Source organism: Misgurnus anguillicaudatus, chromosome 6, assembly GCF_027580225.2.
Source record: "Misgurnus anguillicaudatus chromosome 6, ASM2758022v2, whole genome shotgun sequence".
NCBI lineage: Eukaryota > Metazoa > Chordata > Actinopteri > Cypriniformes > Cobitidae > Misgurnus > Misgurnus anguillicaudatus.
In genome coordinates this window covers 15789891-15812309 of record NC_073342.2, presented here as the reverse complement: position 1 = coordinate 15812309, position 22419 = coordinate 15789891, and the positions used below count along the sequence as shown (strand labels likewise).

Here is a 22419-nt window from a genome sequence, read left to right as displayed (position 1 = left end):
GTATTTGGCGTACCCAACAGGATGAAAAGGAAATGATGAGTAATAGAAATGAAAGCATGGAGAAACCGATGCAATGTTTGGGAGTGGTGCGCGAGGGAGGCAGGTGGGTTTAGACAGGAGCCGTTTCCCATCACTTTGAGACCTGTTGACAATATAGCCATGTAACACTGTAGACGACGCTGACGGTGTAAACCCCGCCCTTCACCCTAAAGCCACCAATCATATGAGTCCAACGCCCAGATACAAACCAAACTTAAATGAAATCGAAAAAGAAGTCACCAGCATTGAAAAAGGCAATATATATATATATATGAAATAAATGAAAGAGAATCAAACAAGTATATTCATTCTGAACATCGGTAATGGATGAGTGAATTCATTGGTTAAAACTAGAAGTTCGAAAAAATTGTTTTTTTTTAACTATTATTGAAATAAAAAAGAAAACAATTTAAGAAATCAAAACAAGAGCTCTTTGGAGACAAAAAAGCAGATGTAACCGCCGAGCGGGGTTTTGTATGTCGCCTTCCTCAGTTCTCATGTTGACGTGCTGTTACTTCAATAGAAGTAGTTGGTTGTTTCGGGTCAGGACCAGATCAGTCGTATTGATGCGATGATAACTTAGCGTAACGAGGGCAATGCAAAGTTTAAATAAAAAAATGGACAAACAAAATGGCGACTCCAATGTTGAGCAAAATCACCATGACTACCAGAATTGAGTTGGATCCCTGTTGAGTGAAAAAGAGAAAAAAAAAAAACATTAGAATTTGCCAACATTTTTATTCATATAGTGTATTTATGTACATTTGTAACCCTGGACCACTAAACCAGTCATCCATTGTTAGGTGTAACTAGTTACTAAGTAATACTGTAGTTAGTTAATGTAATTTAATTACTTTTCCTTGAAAAAGTAAAGTAAGGGATTACTGTTATTATTTGTAATTTGCAATACATTTTATTACAGTTACTTCTGATGTAATTGTACTAAATAATGTGTATGGACTGTAGAACAATGATATATTATACAATTGTGGATTTAACAATAACATTTTAAGTCTAAGGTTAAAATTTGGGATGCACCAATATGATTTTTGGGGGGTGATACAGACTTAAACGGACCACTATCTCGGCCGGGGAAAGGGTTAGAGAGTTGTACTGTTTTTAAATTTAGGTGAATCAGTCTCCAAATGCAATAAAATATAATTAAATCAATTTTATTATTATTATTATTAGATGATTGATTTTATTTCTCTAACACCTGGAGGAAACTTAAAAAAAAAACATTATGAACTGAAGAATATTCATGACGCTGTTATAAAACTATTTAAAGCGTAACTAAACCCCTGGTCAGAGCCTGACTCCACCCACTGGCAATATTTAAAAAATGCAAGAAAAGTGGGTAGATCCCAACGGAGATAGAGGGGACGAACTAAGCTCGTACCAAGTGTCTGGTGAGATCGTAACAAGGGCGTGGTGAGCTTGAACCTGCTTACGTCACGAGTTATTTTTTGGACCCAACATCCAATAGGAAAATTCAACTGCAGTAGCTACCGTTCAACCTGAAGAGGGCAGCACTCAGACGTTTTTACACCATATATTGTAGTATTGAAACACTTTATATCCAAATGTCAAAAAACTTACTTAAATCAATGAACAGCACTAATAAAGCCCCATTCTTACAGATCATTAACTAAAAAAAGTTGGTTTAGGGTTTAGTTACTCTTTAACAGATTATTAACACTTAATGACATTTTAATGACAAATTATATTTGTATCACTGGTAAAAAGTGGTCAGTTATGTGTCTTGATAATGTTGTCATGACAAGTTATGATGTATTGGTTAATGTCAAGTTGTCATAACAAAGACATCTTAAACAATGTCATCTTTGCATTAAAAATTACATAATTGAACAAATGACACTTAATAACAGTTCTCATAAACGTGCATAAAATCTCCACGTGTCATGTCATGATTATGAAGGTGTCATGTCAGTCTTATGAACACCCATCCCAAGTTAAGTGTTACCGATTTTTTTATGAAAGTGGAAGTCTAGTCCCAGACTAAAACGTTTTGGATGTCTAAAAGGGATAGTTCACCCAAAAATGAAAATTCTCTCATTATTTATTCACCCTCAGGTTGTTCTATACCTGTATAAATTTATTTTATCTGCTAAACACAGAGATATTTCGAACAATATTTGTAACCAAATAATTTTTGAGCACCACTGACTTCCATAGTATTTTTCTTTCCTACTATGAAAGTCAATAGTTTTCCTGTTTCCTGCTTAATTACAAATATCTTCCTTTGCGTTTAGCAAACACAGAAATGTATACAGGTTTGTAACAACCTTAGGGTGAGTAAATGATGACAGAGCTTTAATTGTTTCATTTCATATTAAAGTGATGCATAGCATAAAAAACAGATGTGGATGCTCACATACTGTATCATGTTTAAAAGAACCTGCATGATTATTCTGTTCCCATAGAGTTACAGTATTATACCGTATCATCTACATGGAAATGAGCTTCTATACTGCATTGTGTGATCTCTTAAGAACCGAGCCCATTTTTAATTGATAGGCTCATGTAAGCGTGTCGTGGACAATGTTTACAACCGTCGGGCAGAGGAACACGCGCTGCACATGCAAGACGCATGTGAGGCATGAAATTAGGTTGTGACAAGCGAACCGGACGTAGCCGTGTTAAAGAAGATGCCGTGAGCGTCGACGTTGCACAACGAATTAGGACAAGCATTCGGTATCTCACATAATCACATTTTTCCTCCTCGGTTGAGCCCTGTTCTTTATCCTCTGGTGCGAAGGTATTCGGTTGTTAATGCATCTTGACATTTGTATTAATGATGTTGAAAACAAGATACTGCGCGTATGTGCTTCTGTTTCATGTTAACCTGTCTTACAGGAGTTTGCTGCATTGCTTGCCTCTCTGCGGCTACAAACACAAACCCCCTCCTTCCCAGTACTTGCTCCCGCCATCCGATTGGCTGCGAACCGAGCAAGGCATAAGCTGTTCCCTAGCAACAGAATGCGAGACAGCCAATGTAGGGCTGAGCTGTGGACGGGGCCACTTTGCCAATTTGCTGTTACCAAGGTGTTCCTGATGCAGCAAGAGATCGTAGGGTGCTAGGCTGTTGAAGGGGACGGTTTGAAGTTTGGATATGTGGACAGTTTATGAGTCCGAGGCTGTCGTCAGCTTACATGCTCTCCAGGGACTCCACACTGTTTGTGGAGGCTTATGACTGCCCGCGTGCTCTCGTGCACCGACGCATTCTAAACCACCTGCCGCGGGAGCAGATGATGAGCAATTTATTTAATACGTCTTAATATTATGTAAAATTTAATTGTTTTTAGGATTCACAAGAACAGAAAACGGCAAGCCCAAAGGTGTCTGCATTTGTATATAAAGATGATTAAAAAATAGCGCAGATTGTTTTATAATAGAAACTGACATTTTAATAGGCACTATATTTGTTACAGTCACTTTTTTGAAGGTTGTAGCAGTGTTTTATATTATTTAAAGATGCAATTTTGGTTTCTCATGAATGTGACCCTGTCTGTGAAATCCATGCTAAAGTCTCATAATCGTATGATGAGATTAGCACCATCAAAATTTGATTTCACACATTGATTTCAATCTTTGTGGATGACCTTACTCAGTCAGATATCAAGGTTATATTTTTACACAGAGCCGACCCTGGCCTTCTGGGGGCCCTAAGCAACTTTGTGAGGGGGCCCTGTCATCGTGTTCATAAAAAACATTCACTGTATCTGCTTAAATGTAGCTATAAACAAAATGTTTACTAAAACACATATTATCTTATAGCTGTACATTTTTGACACATGTACATTACTGTGACACTCATCAGAATACTTCCTAATTATAAATTTGACACATGTTTTTTGAAAAGCCCTTAATCTGTTACATTAGTACTTAGAAAACAAGGTCTACTGCCAAATAAAATGAAACCAAAATACCTGTTGGATAAACTATAACAAATAACTTTTAACATATAACAACTTAAGAACAAAAGATTTTCCAATTTGTTTAAAAACTAAGGCCTGATCAGACTCCACAGGTAAACATACCAAAATGTATCAATAATTCTCTAAATATGCAGACATTAGACCTAATGTGCATTGTTTTAAAATGCTAACAAGAGTCACACAACATCTTGCATGAATAAATGTTTATTTTTTTAACACGTATGAAAGTTTTTGATTAATAATGTGTACAAGCGTTTCTAACAAAACACTCTGGACTAAAACTGAATTTAGGGAATTTGACTGCAGTGTTTGTTATAAATCCATTGCATGGTTAGTTAAGACTAAACAGGAATTTAAAACATTCATGTGTTCTAAATCTTTTTACTTCACCTTCACGACGCTTGCCTTTCCTGCTCCGGGCGGATAGCTTTAAAACAAATCCGAATAAAGATGAATGCTGATAGGCGCGTCAACCGCATGCGGAGCTGCATAGATGACTGACAACTGGAATTAAAGTTTTGTGAGATCAGACTGCTTGTTATAATTTCTAATGGCTCTCGCGGCACAATGATGCCAGTCGCCAACGGGCCTGTGCAATGCTGCATGAAGTTAAGAACAAAGGGGCCCCCAAGTGGTGCGGGGCCCTACGCAGCTCGCGTAGCCTGCGTATAGGGGGGATCGGCTCTGTTTTTACAGAATGTTTTTACGTTATGTAGGATTATTTTATGTTAAAAAAACAACAACAAAATAAATGGGTTTTCACAGACTGGGTCACATTTTGCACAAGCAGGGTCACACTTTAATTGTGCTAAGGTCAATTGCATTTCTTAAAACTGCAATACATGTCGTTTGCCTCTCTATCGCCATCTCTGTTTGAAACATAAAATTGCACGTTACTTTACTTACTTTACTTACTTATAAGTCTCATCATTCAAAAATGCGTCAGTAAGACGAAATAACATATATAAGTCGCAGTGGACTAAACGGCGCATTTATTTGGAAAATTATTTCACAAAAACCAAGCCGAAGAACAGACATTTAATCGGGAAAGGCAAGTTATTCAACTAAACAATAGCAGACAGAACAGGCTTAAGAGGTGTTCGTACATTAAGTAAGGGATAATGTAGAGGCAGCCGGTAGTTATTGGGAAATAAGCCCCGACAGTGTGATCAGGACCCGACGCGAAGCGGAGGGTCTTGTATCACACTGAAGGGGCTTATTTCCCAATAACTACCGGCTGCCTCTACATTATCCCGCTTATTACACGGCTACTTGCCACATAAGAAAAAAAACTGGACATGAATATGAATTTGAAACATTTTATTGGCATATTTGTTTTAAATTAACATTTTTATCCTTCCGCGAAACTTTGCACAGATGCATAAAATGATCATAATACCTTATAAAGATCCTCTGCTTCATACTTGTCTCCATTTTTTCTCTTTGAGAAGTTTTAATCCCCATTCTGTATTTTTTTGTGTGTTGGCTTCGTAGTCATGCTCTATTTTGTCAAGTTCAGTCTCAGTAAGCTCTCTGTGTCTTGTCGTGGTTGTCGAGTGTTTGTCACAAGATGGCGCCACACAGACAGTAATCTTTATTGATCTTTATTGGCGCGGAGCGATATTACTCGTGCAAGTAGTGCCGGCTATGCGTTATTATTTTGGAGCGGTTATTATTCGAAAAGAACGAACCTGCAAATGTCTCAACTGAGCAATCAGAATCAAGCATTCCAGAGAGCCGTGTAATAAAGTAATATTATCAGTTATTTTAACGATAAACCATAGCATAAAGAACATACCTGGAAGGCTGAATAGGTTAAATTAACCGAACAAGACAATGAGAGTGAAGTTCGCAGACTCGTCATTCCACCTCACTGAATTCATTGAATTACATAAATACAGGAGCAGCATATGGCGGAGTCTCACGGCTGTAGACGGTAATGTTGTCTCTTGCTTCATAAATGTGAAAATTAATTCATACTGACTTACAAGGTGTACCTTAACTATAAGACGCAGCACCAGCCAAAAAATGAAAAATACGGTACTTATTTTTACATTTGTTGAAAACCAACGGATACTTCCCGTAAAATCTGACCAGACGTCAAATTATAAATACTTTTTATTTATTTTGATATATGGTCACGTGAAGTCCAAAGTATAGTCTGTTTTTACGTGTACTCGAGTGTACCTGCATGATCAAACGAACAGCCTTGCGAAGTATAGTTTATTTGATAACTGTAGGCAGACGTTCGATTCGAGCACATTGCGACAAAATGCAATGCAACTTTTTAACATGTTATAATAAATTATCTATATGGTATTTTGAGCTAAAACTTCACATATGTGCTCTGGGGATACCAAAGATTTATTTGACATCTTAAAAAAGTCTTGTGCCATGGCCCCTTTAAATAATTTTTTGTTACATTTTTGGAGATGAAAAGCCACCTAGATGTGTAAAAAGTCCTTACTTACCGAGTTCACTTTGAGCTGAGACTGATTCTCATCCTCGTGCTCTAGTGCAATTGGTGGGGATTTTTGTGGGGGTGAGAGTGTGAGGTCCCTACGGAGGGGCCGAGCCTCAAGCTTTTCCCCCACACGTAGACTGTCCAACTTTTGAAGCGAGTCCGGTACCGGTTCTTCCCTGGGCGCTGAAGCGTCCCGCTCCCAGTCTCGATTTTTACCCCGTCGCTGTAACGTATGTGCACGAGTCTCTGCGTGACTGTGCCACTCCTCCCCATGCCCATAGGGCTTCTGGGAATTATGGGAGTCCATGGGCTGTAACGGCCTCATCTCCATTTCGTAATTGCTCAGTTTCTCCTCGTCCTGTTCTAGGAGCCGAGGATGTGCCAAACTGTCCCCGTGTACCCGCTGTGAGGTCCAAGAAGCAGAGGGTCCGTCTGCTCTCCTGTCCCGTGTGACTTTGTGATTGGAGGAGCTGTGGTCTCTGAGCTTGTGATTGGAGGAGGAGTGCTTGTGACCGTTGGTCCGAGCCCGTACCTCGTCTTGCACCGAGGGGGTTGTGGAGCGGCTACTCCCCCGACTACCCCCTCTACTGCTGCCCCCACGAGAAGTGCGCTTGTCCTCGCTCAAACTGTTCGTTCTGTGGTAATCTCCACCTCCGCCTGATCCCCCGCCACCTCTTCCCTCCATCAGCACCTGGATCTCTTGGGTTCCTCCACGTTCCTCGTCTACAGCGGTCTGTCGCAGAAAGCGGGCGTTTTTGGTGCGGTGGGAAGATTTGGTGTTCGGGCTTCGGGGAGGTGTGGAGGGCCGGCTGGGAGTAGGGCTAATATCCGGGGTGAGGTCCGGGGGCGTGGAGCCCTTCATGTAGAGCTCTGTGCTATCTGCCGTTCCACTGGAGATCACCTCCACATCGTTCTCACTTGAGTTCTGCTGTTTGGGTCGCTGGCACTCCACTCCTACTCAGAGACAAAGAGATGAGTCTAAGTTTTCATTTTAAAACATGTAGGCATACCATATGCTTAAAAATCACTTTAATGAGTGTATGGAATGAGAATCTGCACCTGCAGGAGCATCTTTAGCAGAAAATGATTGTGAAAATGAAAAGTTACTGCATAAGTTACTTAACTTTCATAATTTTTGACAATTTCAGGTCAGTTTCCATACACAAGACTCATGCTAGGTAGATTTGGAGCATCAATGTTTGATTTCAATCTTTGACATGACTTTACTCAGTCAATATTAAAGATTTTAAGGTCACAGAATGCTCTTCATGTTATGTAGAAGACAAAAAATTACTATTATGATATGAAAATCATATATTGAAAATCCTACGCTCTGCAAAAGTTGTGGTTTTGATCTGATCTTCACAAAAACCTATCATTCGGTTTTAGAAAACTTAATATAGAGCATTTGTAATTTGCAATTTTAGCATTTCCATGTTTTTTTGGTCTGATTTACTGTACATCTATAGCCATTATAAACCTTTTTTCCGTTGGTTGTTTAATGTTTTGCCTTCTCTATTCTTATAATATTTTGTATTTTGTCTATAGTACATTTTGACTTTATTGTATATTTTAACAATTTATAAAACTGTTTAGTACTTGACCTATCCTGTCCTTGGACAACAGCTGGGTGAAAGACATTAGAAAATTCATGGACACATTGCAGTATACGGTTTAAAATGACATGTGCGTATGCAAATAAAATGACAACATTTTCCTTTTAAACCCTTGATGCACATGGATAGTAACTTATCAAAGCTTTCCAGAATCATCACCATGGGCTCTTGTTATCATCATCATTATTATGAGACCGAAAATTTCCAGTCTGTTTGTGCTGGAAGCAGTTTGCTTGCCTACTTATCCCGCCCCCCAAGTAAATATCATCTTTTACCCCAACTGTAAACATCATTTTTACCATTTGTTCTGACAAATCCATTGGATGTCAGCACATCTGTGCCTGGTTTAAATTCTGGCATTTCTAAGGTTAACATTAGGGCTGCTCAATTACGGGCAAGATCATAATCACGATTACTCAGTGACTTTGAAAACATGCATTTATTTAACATTCAACAAAGGGAAACTCTTTTTTTAAATATGCTCATTTTCCAGCTCCCCTAGAGTTAAACATTTGATTTTTACCAATTTGGAGTTTATTCAGCCGATCTCCGGGTCTGGGGGTACCACTTTTAGCATAGCTTAGCATAATCCATTTAATCCGATTAGACCATTAGCATCGCACTTAAAAATGACGAAAGAGTTCTGATATTTTATTAATGATATTACGCAGTGCCCAAAAATAGTTACCAAAGGGACTATTTTCGATTGCTGCATAATATCATTTCGCCTGCTGCATGGTATGGCAGCAAAGTCCTTGATTATTACGCCAGAATGAGAGTATAATTCCTAGCCATATCAACTTAGAAAATCGCATCTTTTAATTTTCTGTCGGTCTTAGTACACGATGTAACTACAGAAGAGTCAAGTTTTAAATAGGAAAAATATCAAGACTCTTTGTTTATTTTTAAGCGTGATGCTAATGGTCTAATCAGATTCAATGGATTATGCTAAGCTATGCTAAAAGTGGTACCCCCAGACCCGGAGATCGGCTGAATGGATTCCAAAATGATAAAAATAAAATGTTTATCTCTAGGGGAGCTGGAAAATGAGCATATTTTCAAAAAAAGTGGAGTGTCCCTTTAAGTAAATGTTGCAATAGGCTACAAGTGTCAAAGCAGTGATGCCTTCAAAGTGCCTTACAAACACATCGGTGCAGCAGGACGCAATTTATATTTTAAAGGTGCATTGTGTAGATTTTAGCGGAATCTAGTGGTGAGGTGGCAAATTGCACCCCTCCATTTCGAAGCACATAGAGAAGCTACGGTTGCCGGCACAGGACAGACACGTCATCGTCTGAGACAACGTAGTGATAAACCCGCTCTGCAGAGCAGTTTTTCTGTTTAGGGCTACTGTAGAAACATTATGGCGCAAAATGGCGGCTTCCATGTAAGTAGAAAAAAACATTTTATTCTAAGGTGATAAAAACAATACAGTTGATTTTGTAAAGTCTTTATACACCACTGAAAACATAGTTATCTGTATAATACTGCATTGCTCTCAAAAGATCCTTCTAAAATGTACACACTGCACCTTTAATCGCACAATAATTGTTTGTCCTCAATTATCTTATTTTTGTAATTGTTTGAATCAAAAATTGAAATTAAAAATGATTAATTCCTAGTTATCATTTTATCCCAAACTTTAGACATATCATGCCCATCCAGGCGGTCACATACACATCCAGCCCAGCATGTGTGCTTGTAACTTTCATGTAAAGAGTTGTTGTGCGATATGATCTGAGAGAGTATATGAATTGTGTACATGCTCGGCTCTGCCAGTATGTGTGGGGGTGTGACAGCGACTGATTTTGTGTGACTATGTATGAGTGTTTATGTGACTGAATGTGGGTGGTGTGAATCTGCATGTGTGGGTATTGTGTGTACGTGTGCCCGTGCATAAATTTCGGCGTGGGCTTGTCGGAAAGGTCAGCGCTGACCTCCTCTCATCTTCTTATTGCCTTTTCTATCACTCAATTCCCCCGCTCGGCACGGTAGAGGCATCGACCCCTGCAGCCGGGAACCCATCCGGCACCTTTTACCTGTTAGTTTTCAATTCCTAAGCTATTATGCACTCATGTACACATATTTCTAGTTAGTGGTGACAAAACATAATTAATCTCAGTCTCATAATCTAGTTATGATATTAGGAGCATCAAAGAAAGCATAACAAAAAAACCGAGCTGTTTTTTCCACAGGTTGGGTCACATATTTGCGTGCCCAAGTTAATGAGAGAATCAATAACTGAGATTTTCAGCTTTCAAATCATGAGGGAGAGCATCTTTAGCTTTTGTGCACTCAAACAGTTTAAAGTCCCGGTAATTTTTAGCTCAAGACTCGGCTGGTTGAACTCACTGTTTCCTCTGTGCTGGAATGATGGAGAAAACTCTTTGGCGGTGATTCGGGCCAGTCTGCACTCTTCCTGAGCTTTCTGTGCTGCCGTCATCGCAGCTTCAGCTTTTCCTCTGGCGTGCGCCGTTCTGAGGATGTGGTGATCCAAGACACAGATTGAAATGTAAAGAGAAATAAAGAGTTGGAACCATGTTAGAAAGTGGATAATTCCTGCTGAAAATTGCAAAAATAATGTTTTCAAACAGGTTTTCCCAAAAACTCCCCCCATAAATTCTGATCAGACAAATAGAAAATCATGGCTCATTGGTTGAGCCACAACCAGGGACAGGTGAGTTTTATTTCATTAAATCCCTCAGGATGTCAGTAAAGGTATACCACAAATATACAGTGCTTAAAAAAAACAGGGTCATATCATGAAAATCTGACTTTTTTCATGTTTAAGTGCTATAATTGGGTCCCCACTGCTTCTATCAAATTAGAAAATGTGAAAAAGAACAACCTAGTAACTTAGTTTTGGTAAACCATTCTCTGCAAGCATGTAAAAAAATAGCTCATTGAAATTTGGTTCCCCTTGTGATGTCAGAAGGGGATAATACCACCCCTTAATCTGCACTATCTGACCACGGCAGAGATCAACTCATTTGCATGTCAAAGGACACACCCAAAAATGGCACAATTCTGCTCACACCTACAAAGTGTCAATTTTAACATGCTATAATACATTTTCTGTGGGGTATTTTAAGCTAAAACTTCACATATGTACTCTGGGGACACCAAAGATTTATTTGACATCTTAAAAAAGATATGTGACCCAGTCTTTGAAAACCATGCTAAAGTCAGCTTTTGTTGTTTTCTACAAAATGTATCCTATATAATGTAAAGTACGTTCAGTGAAAATATAACCTTGACATCTTTAATATTGACTGAGTAAGATCATGTCATGTGAAATCAAACTTTGATACTCCTAATCTCATACTTGGATTGAGACTTTAACCCGGATCACAGACGGAGTCACATGTTTTATGGATGTTCCTTCAAAAGGTTTTTGGATGTATTTTCGCAAACCGTGAGCATCCTTAAGCACTTGTTTCCCCTATTTTAACAGTCTAGTCATTTAATTTGTAGGGAACAGGCTTCAACGCCCACCAAGATCTTGACACTCCGATTTACCAAGGCTTGGAGATAAATACAGGCTGAAGGCAAACAATTACACACCAATCACCCACCCTCACACAAAACTACGCTCTCGGGACCCAACAGAGTCGTGCCTTCCTGACACTGTAATTCTCACTGCGTAAACTTGCCAAGACTGCGATCTGTAAAAAAAAAATGACTTGACTGGTGTTTAAATAATTGTAATGTAAACACAATCTACCATCAACTAGTACCTTTGAATGATGCGGTGCATGGTTTTGCAACCTTTTTTGCAATGTTACTGCCGATCTTAACAAAAATCATTTAAACTTTTATAATGAATTAATATACAGGTGCATACAAAAGTCTATAAAAAAGTCAGAATACAATCTGCTTCTTTTTCGCATTTGTCTTGTTTAATATTTAAATGTTTAAAATCTGACTTTTTCATGTTTAAGTGCTATAATTGGATCCCCAGTGCTTCTATCAACCTAGAAAATGTGAAAAAGATCAACCCATAACTTAGTTTTGGTAAACTAATCTTTGCAAGCATGTAAAAAAATATGTCATTGAAATCTGGCTCCCCTTGTGATGTAAGAAGGGGATTTTATTATAATAATACCACCCTTAGGGGCTAATCACACCAAAAGCGCTTTAAACGCTTGGAAACGCAAGGCACGACACACTGCCTTTAAAAAAAAAAGAGCAGTGCGACACGGCTTTTTATATTGCTAAGCAACCACAGAGTCAGCTGTCTTGTCAATCAAATATTGAAGCGTGAGCCCTCTTTTGCTGTTAACTGTCATATTAGCAGAAACTTAAAAAAGAGGGCGCTTGCTCTGACCTTGTTTGAGGGTGACCCTACAGTCACATTAGCTACAAAAGTCAGCGACACCGAGCGACACGCACTCGCTTGATGGGCGTTCCTTGGCAAGTTTCTAAAAGCGCCATCAAGTGTCACATTAGAAGTATTGTTAAGTTACAAGAACAGTGTTTTCAGATTTAAAAGTATTTATTTCTCGATAAAAGTAACAAAATATATGAGAGAAAATGCCAAACTTATCACAAAAAAACGCATTTTCCCCATCTTGAATTATTTTCTCAGACTTGACCACAGACCTACGTCACACTGCTCCTTCACTCCGATTGGCAGTCGCTTTGTCGCATCGCTCAGCATTTGCATAAAATAGCCTTCTTGTCTATTTTGGCCCCGCCTTGCTCGCTCAGTGGCGAGCTTGTCGCTTGTCGCTGGCAAACGGCCACTGCCATTAAAAATGAATGGTAGCCTGTCGCTCTGTCTCTTGTAGCTAATGTGACTGGGGGGTGAGAGGTGCACAAACACACGAGTGGAGAGTGAGCGAGTGGAGTCCGGTTCTTCAAAGCAACTGTAAACTTCCCTCACCACAACGTAAGGGGCTAATCACACCAAAAGCGTTTATGGCAGTTGCAGGGGTCTTTTTTGAATGATATTCTATGGGCAGGGCACGTTTGCGCTCTGTTTATTGCTCCCCTCATTCGATTGTACAATGGAAAGACGCGAATGACGTCGGGCACTTCTCCGCTCTCAGCGCTCCTTCAAAAATGCGTGCGCGGCAGGCGGCAAAAAAACGCAAGGCGCTCGGCGAGCAATAAACAGAGCGCAAACGTGCCCTGCCCATAGAATATCATTCAAAAAAGACGCCTGCAACTGCCATAAACGCTTTTGGTGTGATTAGCCCCTTAATCTGCATTATCCAACCATGCCACTGCCATTTAGTGCAGAGATCAGTTTCTTTGCTTTTAAAAGGACACACCCAAAATGGCAGATTTTTGCTTGCACTGACAAAGTGTCAATTTTAACATGCTATAATAAATTAATCTATATCTATATGGTATTTTGAGCTAAAACTTCACATACGTACTCTGGGGACACCAAAGATTTACTTGACATCTTAAAAAAGTCTTGTGAAATGTCCCCTTTATAACTTTTTGTACAAAATATGAGGATGACAGAATATAAGGAGGTCCCACTTTTTCTTTAATGACAGCATTAAAGGGGTCCTTCATTATGATTTCACTTTATTAACTTTAGTTAGTGTGAACTGTTGCTGTTTTAGCATAAACAACATCTGCAAAGTTACAACACTCAAAGTTCAATCCAAAGGGAAATGTTTTATTTAGCAGAAACGAACGAACGGCTGGATTGACTACAGTGAGCTTCTTAATGGTTAGTGACATCATAAACCCCAAAATTTACATAAACCCTGCCCCCTGGAACACGCAACAAAGGGGGTGAGGCCATGTTCGGCCCTTGGTTATCCTGTAGCAAGGTAAACAAAGGACAACGCTGTTTGTCACCTTTAGCCATAGACTATAAAAAAAGATGGAAGACGTGATGTCGCCTCCCTCCATTGTAATGAATTGAAGCAAAAAATGTCCGACCCTGGTCGCCGCCATGTTACGTAAAAACGTCAGTTTGGAGCCAAGGCATGCACAGAAGGAATCGTCCGTGGAGCCAGAGACAGAGCCACGGTATCAAACTTCTGCCCAAACGCTCGCACATCCAATTCAACCACGCCAATTATAACGACACGCCCCATTTCTATAACATTAAATGACTAGCTAAAATGAAACTTATCACAAAAATGAACACTTGAACATATATGAGCTTGATAACAACTACTTAAAGGACCAAAAGCATCTTTCGGAAACTTTTATTGGAAGTGTAAATAATTGTTTTATTTAGGGCAGAGACCCATTTGTTTGAATGGAGAGGGGAGGTTTATGACTTGTACTGCAGCCAGCCACCAGGGGGCGATCAAAGAGCCAGCGGCTTCACTTTTCAAGACTTATGAGGCACAGCCGCCTTTAGCCAGTTAGCTAAATGCTAATTCATACTTATTTGACAAACACCTACACTGTAAAAAACTCCTTGTTGCACTTAAGTATTTAAGTTTGATCAACTTGAATTAATAATTCATTTCAATTTTTTTGACTAGTGAGGAGTTAGTTCTTTTTTATAGTTTATAACAATTTCTCACTAGTCGGAAAATTAATTGAAATTTCAAATCGATTAAACTTAAAAAAAAACATAAGTGCAACAAGGAACTGTCCCAAATGGCACACTCTGGACTTGTGGACTTCCTCAGAGTCCACACTTTGAACACATCATGTAGGGCAGACTTTAGGGACCCTTGAAACGAGGGCGCACCCGAGTCGTATTTTGGGACAGACTTGAGCGTCTAGCCGGAAATAGGAGGAGAAGTTGCCCATCATTGTAAACTCCTCTTATCTGTCGTCGGATTGCTCTTTCGCAAGAACTTCGCATGTGCAATTTAAGGCCACAAGACTGAAAGTCCACACGAAGTGCGCCATTTGGGACAGGTTCCATATTGCGTATTTCCGAGGGAGGGTCTTCACAGAACCAGGAAATTCATTTTAGGAGAATGGAAACAGTGGTGTAGAATAAAGGTAAAATATGCGAAAAATAATAATAAATCTAATCTTTTTCGAGCCGGTTTCTCAACCCTTTAACAAAACCTGATGATCCATGTTATCACAGCATAATCTGAGCATTTGTGTGCCTCGTTGGAAGTGAGAAATCTGACCTTTTGTACAAAGGAGTTAACATGAATAATATCACAAATTTGCTTGTTTGATCGGTGACCTAGAAATGTGCAGATTTTTACATTTATACATTAATTTTGTCTCATAACATTGTGTTATAAAAAAATTGTGGTTTCAAACCTCTGGATCCTATTAACTGATTAATATACATCAGTTGGTCAGTAAAAGACTGTGGTTGTCCAAGGGTTTTTTTTTTTTTTGACTGAGACTCGCCAAACTTATATCGCCAACATGAGCACTCAAGCTCAACATAATTTTTTTTAATGAGTGTTTTCTATCAGAATGCAGTACAAAACAAAGCTATTGTTCACCATTTCCCATCTGCACCTCTAAGAACAGTGAACAGCACTTGCTTTGGCTGCTAAATAATTCACTGAGGAAATCAATGTGGTCTGTGTAGAGAGAAAGAGAGAGAGAGAGAGAGAGAGAGAGAGAGAGAGAGAGAGAGAGAGAGAGAGAGAGAGACGGTGGCGTTCACAACCTCCCTCTTTAAATGTGTGATTCCTCCATTCATTATACAGCCATCTGTTTTACCTGTGCATGATCACGACATGAACACTTTGTGAAAAGACAGTATACACAATGCTAGTGTGTTTTTTTTATATTTGTAGTGTCTTTTAGTAAAACATCCTTTAACATGATACATTTACTTGAGAAATTTCTTAAGATAATAAGACTTTTTGTTTATATCGTTTTCTAAGATGTAAGCACAGTTTTGTTCGATTTATTATGCTTAAACAAACTGCACGATCTGCCAGTGAGGTGTGAAAAAATACTTTGAGAAATATTTTCTAAAAACAAATCTCACGCAACTTCACTTCTGAAGTAAATTTAATCTTATTTAAAAAATATATATTTTCAAAATGACAAACATGCTGATTGAGAAAAACCTTTGTCATTTTAATGGATCTAGTTTTTTTGTACACTTTATGCATCTTTTGTGCAGTGGCTGTCTTGGCGCAGCATCGCATGTCAATGATCATCGATTGCACCCCTTATTTTTTCCCTAGGCTATCTTCACCCAGCCAGCCAAAACAAGCGCATGTGCACGCGTGCGAGAGATTTTGCGTACGAGTTAACACATGAGGTTTTAAATGAGGTTATCACGTGTGTGGATGCGAGAGCATTTCTACATGTGTTACGGTGAGCTGAGGAAGGTCGGATGAAGAGATCTTCGGTTTGCATTCACCCCGTGCCTTGCCGGTTGTCCTGGCAACGGCAGAGGAGATAAATTGAGAGAGAATAATATGGCGTGGTGTATAAAAAGGACAAACAATTAAATAACAGAGGAGAATGAGAGGAGGATTGTGGGATGCATCTGGAGGTGTTGAGAGTAGAGTCGGAGATTAAGGGCTGCAGGTGAGAAATCATCCATTGAGTAATAGTGGGCCTTGAAGTGGCATGTGTATGCCACACACATATACATTACACTGGATTCTAATGCATAGCTTGGGTCGAGCTGTGCTGCTTTTCGTTTTATTTTATGTACTGCTGAACAGTCGCAATGTTTCTAAACTGCTTCTGTTTGAAACAGAGATTAAGCATTGTTTGACAACAAGAACAGATCTCCCTTCAATTCCCTTATACACTCTAAAAATGCTGGGTTATTTTCAACATTATTTAATCCACTTTGAGTTGTTTCAATTTTCAAAAACAAGGTTAACATGAACTATATTTTTCAGCTGAAGAAAAGCTTTCAGTTAATATACTTCATGCAAGTTTTGTTGAAACAAGGGGCCATGGCATGAAAATCTGACTTTTTCCATATTTAAGTGCTATAATTGGGTCCCCAGTGCTTCTATCAACCTAGAAAATGTGATAAAGATCAACCCTGTTACTTAGTTTTGGTAAACCATTCTCTGCAAGCGCGTGAAAAATTAGGTCATTGACATTTGGCTCTCCTTATGATGTCATAAGGAGATCTTATTATAATAATACCGCCCCTTAATCTGCACTATCCAACCACAGCACTGCCATTTAGTTCAAAGAAAAATAGAGAGAGAAAGAATAATTCACAGCATAATTGAGTTTCAATTGAATGGTCAGTGTTTAATTCAATTAAATGACTCGATCGGTCCTCGCTAAATTTGTAGATCTCATGAACTGATCTTTCTGTTTACTTTTGTCATCATAGGGCTTCTGAATGCGGCTGCAATTAGAGACATTTTTTACACAATGCGAGAGCATTTTTGTAACCCGTTGCTCATGTGGGACGTGCAGAGTTGGATTTCTCTCTTTGCCTTTACAGAGATATGTGTATTTTCTATTAGGACACGCTCCGATCCTAACAGCGTGACGCATCTTCACATCCCCATCAAACAGCGTACACATATCTATCGCAGTCTCGCAGACAATTGCATCCTCTTGCGTTTTAAAGTTTTGAGCGTTTAAACTTTCATTTTCCTCACAGCTGCTCTTGTCTGTTTTCACCCGCCGCGCGCACACAGCTGCCTGTCATCAGTGCACGTGAACAGAGCGATTTCTCTCACGTCTTAAAGTTACAGTAACCTAATTCATCTCTCAATTAAATCATCTCTCTGCTCTTCACTGAAGAACTGTTGTACTTCATACGAATGTGTGTATATTTAATTCACACAGTAAAGACTGTGAAGTGTTTTATTTTCATTACTTTTAACAGACATAAGCCTTTTTAAAGGCATATTAAATTTTTCTTTGTGCTAATTTATTTGATTCTCTATTAAAACAATAACATACCTAATTACTGCAAGTAATATAACAAAGGCAACATCTGTGATATTTCTTTATCTAGAATACATGTTAACAGTTACAGTCATCAAAGAGCTTGCATATCAGCTTGAAGAATCTATATCGGCTGCAAAAATCTTGGTCGGAATATCCCCATTGTGTATAACAATGTATGTATATATATATATATATATATATATATATATATATATATATATATATATATATATATATATATATATATATATATATATCACTGATTCTTGAGAGTCGGGACAAAACATGTCCCATTTAGAAAAGTCTAATTTATAGCAAAATTTAAGAAATTCATCATGATTGACATAATTACAAAGTTAAATGTATAGGATTTGTATATACCAATCTGATTTTTGGAATAAACTTTTTTATTTTTGGGGGGATTTTTTTTTAAATGTGTGGTCTGTGGTTAGAAGGTCCATGTTATTGCACTTGTCCTCAGCAAGAGGTCACAATATTAATCATCCCAAAAAACTTTAAAAAAGCTCTACAATTGTGAAAACATATATATCCAATAAAAAATAAGGGGTATAAATATAAAAAACAATGCATGAAGTGAACATCAAACAATATTTTCCATAAAAATCTACCTATTAAAGTTGTGTCCTCAGTTTCTGTCAACTCCGTCAGATTTTTTTATAAAGCTATTTAAATCAGGAAATTCAGGTCAGCTATATCCCTGAGGACCCATTTTCATCTTCCTGCATGTGGTCAATGCAGCACTACCACACATTCTCTGTTATGTTTACATTTGTTATATATATTAAACAAACAATGTGAATATTCCTATGGTCACAGCTGTACCATGTCAACACCATCTTTCTGTTAAGATACTTTTTTTAAACCATAGTGGATTGAATTTAAGCATTATAGTGAGGTTATTGGGACAGCTAGCAACTGAGGAAAAAGTACCTAGCTGCAGTGTACAATACATGTTTTGGAGGGAAAATACATGCCCTTATGTCAACTCCGTCAGACGTCAACTCCGTCAGGTTCTATGTCTGACGGAGTTGACCTGTAACCTGATGGAGTTGACAAATCCACCAATAACCTCTTAATGTGCGATTATAATATTATTTGTGAATAAAGTGAAGGATGAAACCATTATTTCAGGGTTTTATTTACACATAAATGCACATATAGCATGCATTACATTATTTAACCATACGCATCTGACTTCTAAAGAATAGGCAGGCAGTGGTCTGCTTGTTATTGTGTAACATGTAACTTTATATATATATATATATATACACACTCACCGGCCACTTTATTATATACACCTTATTAGTACCGGGTTGGACCCCCTTTTGCTTTCAGAACTGCCTTAATCCTTCGTGGCACAGATTCAACAAGGTACTGGAAACATTCCTCAGAGATTTTGGTCCATATTGCCATGATAACATCACGCAGTTGTTGCAGATTTGTCAGCTGCACATCCAGGGCATGAAGCTCCCGTTCCACCACATCCCAAAGATGCTCTATTGGGTTGAGATCTGGTGACTCTGGTGGCCATTTGAGTACAGTGAACTCTTTGTCATGTTCAAGAAACCAGTCTTAGATGATTTGCACTTTATGACATGGCACGTTATCCTGCTGGAAGTAGCCATCAGAGGATGGGTACACTGTGGTCATAAAGGGATGAACATGGTCAGAAACAATACACGATGCTCAATTGGTACTAATGGGTTTTCCAATCTTCTATTGTCCAATTTTGGTGAGCTTGTGTGAGTTTTAGCCTTAGTTTCCTGTTCTTAGCTGTCAGGAGTGGCACCCGGTGTGGTCTTCTGCTGCTGCAGCCCATCCACCTCAAGGTTCGACGTGTTGTGTGTTCAGAGATGCTCTTCTGAATAACTTGGTTGTAACAAGTGGTTATTTGAGTAACTGTTTTCTTTCTATCAGCTCGAACCAGGCTGGACATTCTTTTCTGACCTTTGGCATCAACAACGCATTTGCACCCACAAAACTGCCACTCACTGGATATTTTCTCTTTTTTAGACCATTCTCTGTAAACCCTAGAGATGGATGTGTGTGAATTTCCAAGTAGATCAGCAGTTTCTGAAATACTCAGACCAGCCCGTTTGGCACCAACAACCATGCCACTTTCAAAGTCACTTAAATCACCTTTCTTCCCCATTCTGACACTTGGTTTGAACTGCAGCAGATCGTCTTGACCATGTCTACATGCCTAAATGCATTGAGTTGCTGCCATGTGATTGGCTGATTAGAAATTTGCATTAACGCGCAGTTAGACAGGTGTACCTAATAAAGTGACCGGTGAGTGTATATATGTATATATATATGATGCAGGGCAATCATACATCCAACACACCCAAACACACACACATGTGAAATGAAAACAGAGGCGGAGGAGGGCACCTGGTTTCCCTTATTGTTCTTTTTTTTGATAGTAGGAAATGGTGTATGTGCAAAATCTTTATTATAGTTTGCTTTACAGTAAGTTCAATACTCTAATAACAATGAGTAGTTTTAGTAGTAGTGTTTGAAGAGCACATCTGTTCAATAATCAGCAAGGCACACATATTTTTTGTCAACACCATCAGTTTTTTGTCAACACCGTCAGATTTTCTGTCAACACCGTCAGATTTTCCAACAGCGTTGGATGTATTTTTTGTTAATCTTTTGGGGAAAAAATATTCTTTTTTCAGTTTATGTTGTTTTTGTAATAAAGGACCATCTGATCTACCATCTCTTATGTTTTATTTATTTAAGGAAATTGTTTTTACAATATTAAAGTTAAAATCAATGTTTGCAATTGCTAATATTTAGAAATCTGAGTTTTCAGAATAGTGTGGAATCACAACCTAAGTTTATATATTGTATTTTTTTACATATCAGAGTAACTAAACACTGTAACAATATACTTGAGAACTTTAGATTCTGGTTGGATTGAAAGAATTTAAATTTTTATACTTTTTAGTGTGTCTGACGAAGTTGACAAAAATCCAGTTCTGAAGGGAAACATGTTTATTTTTTAAAAATGTGTTTTTATTTAGAACCTGTTCCTTTACATGGTTAAATAGCTAAGACCTTTCTCTGCAGAAACATATAACTTTAATTGATATAGTGTGTATTTTAAAAAACAGTTTTTTAAAACCTGTTTTGTCCCGACTCTCAAGAATCAGTGATATATATATATATATATATATATATATATATATATGTATGTATACACATGCATGTACAATTTTAAGAAGTATTTTATGTAATATAAAAATGTATATACATGTGTAAATATTTCTTTAATATATACATGCATGTGTGTATTTATACATAATTATTATACATAATACACACACACATGTATATATTTACTGCACTATTTGCACAAGGCAATCTGATTGCTGGACGCCTGTGTTCGGGCTTGAAAAGTTGAGAAAGTTTTAACTTTCAACCACAGTGACGCGCCACACCGACGGATCCATAATTCAGTTCGGCAAAGGATGATGTCACCCATTTGAAGTAAATGAGAAGCGTTAATGCTGACGCCCCGTGTAGATGTAGCGTAACCGGGTGATTCTCACGAAACCATTGAAACACCACGGCACTAATGATTTTAGCTTTTTATGTGTAATATAGTAACATTAAAAAGCATCAGAATTAACACAATACTGTGTTCTACCTTGCACAATGTGTGATTTCAACATAAGAATTTATAATTGGAAATTTTATCTAATTTTCTGCTGAAATTCTCATTACCGCAATGTGTCCGGCTGTGTTTGAACATGCGTTATGTTGTAATTATGTTGTAATTTAATCAAAATAAATGGATGTTTTGCTAGACTACTTTAGATGACAGAAAAATTATTTACTCAATATTCATGTATAATAATAATGAAGAAAAATTTGGAAAATGATGTGTCCATGCCTGATGTTCTCATCCTCCGCAACACTTTTTGAGAACAGTTTAAGCACACATACAGAATTTTAATAAAGTTTGATTTTGAGTGACCAAGCACATGGACCAGTTACTTCAAGATGGCTACCAGGTAAGATAACTTTTTTACAGTTAATTTGAAATATTGTCTTGTCAGAATGCTTACACGACATTTTGATTATCATTACCACAACAGATGCTTATTAAATGTTAATTTAATTAATAGAAGCATAATACTTTGATTTTAAATGCATGTGCAGAATCTCCAAATTATGTTCTTTCAGGTCATGTCATTTTGAAAATATGTCAGTGTTGATGTTTTCTGACTGTTGCGGTAATGAGATTTTTTAGGACTAATTTTTTAAATTATGTTACAAAAAGTGTTAAATGATAAGTAAAAGTTTTTAAATTAATGTTCCCATTTACTCCAGACTTTGTTTTTCAATGTCTGGTGGGAAAAAGTAAATTTAAGCAATTTTTACATTTTCATGCTTGACATTTTTAAAACCAAGTTTTCGTGAGAATCACCCAACCACGGTTTTATTGTGTTATGAAACCAAACAGCTTTGTTAAAGAAATTTAATTTTTTATAGATTTGTCTTTTCATATAAAAGA

The 22419-nt window shown here is 37.9% G+C and overlaps 1 protein-coding gene across 2 annotated transcripts in view; it reads right to left on the bottom strand.

Moving 5' to 3' along the window:
• Positions 1-343: 343 nt before the first annotated feature.
• The window catches only part of jph3b (junctophilin 3b), a 55429-nt gene continuing 33353 nt past the window's right edge, over positions 344-22419 (bottom strand). For both annotated transcript variants that reach the window (XM_055191807.2, XM_055191806.2), the window contains exons 3-5: positions 10431-10555; positions 6470-7416; positions 344-725 (exon numbers count right to left, since the gene is read on the bottom strand). In XM_055191807.2, the coding sequence (XP_055047782.1) occupies positions 645-725; positions 6470-7416; positions 10431-10555 (1153 nt within the window). In that variant the 3' untranslated portion in view covers positions 344-644. The remainder of the gene's footprint in view (positions 726-6469; positions 7417-10430; positions 10556-22419) is intronic.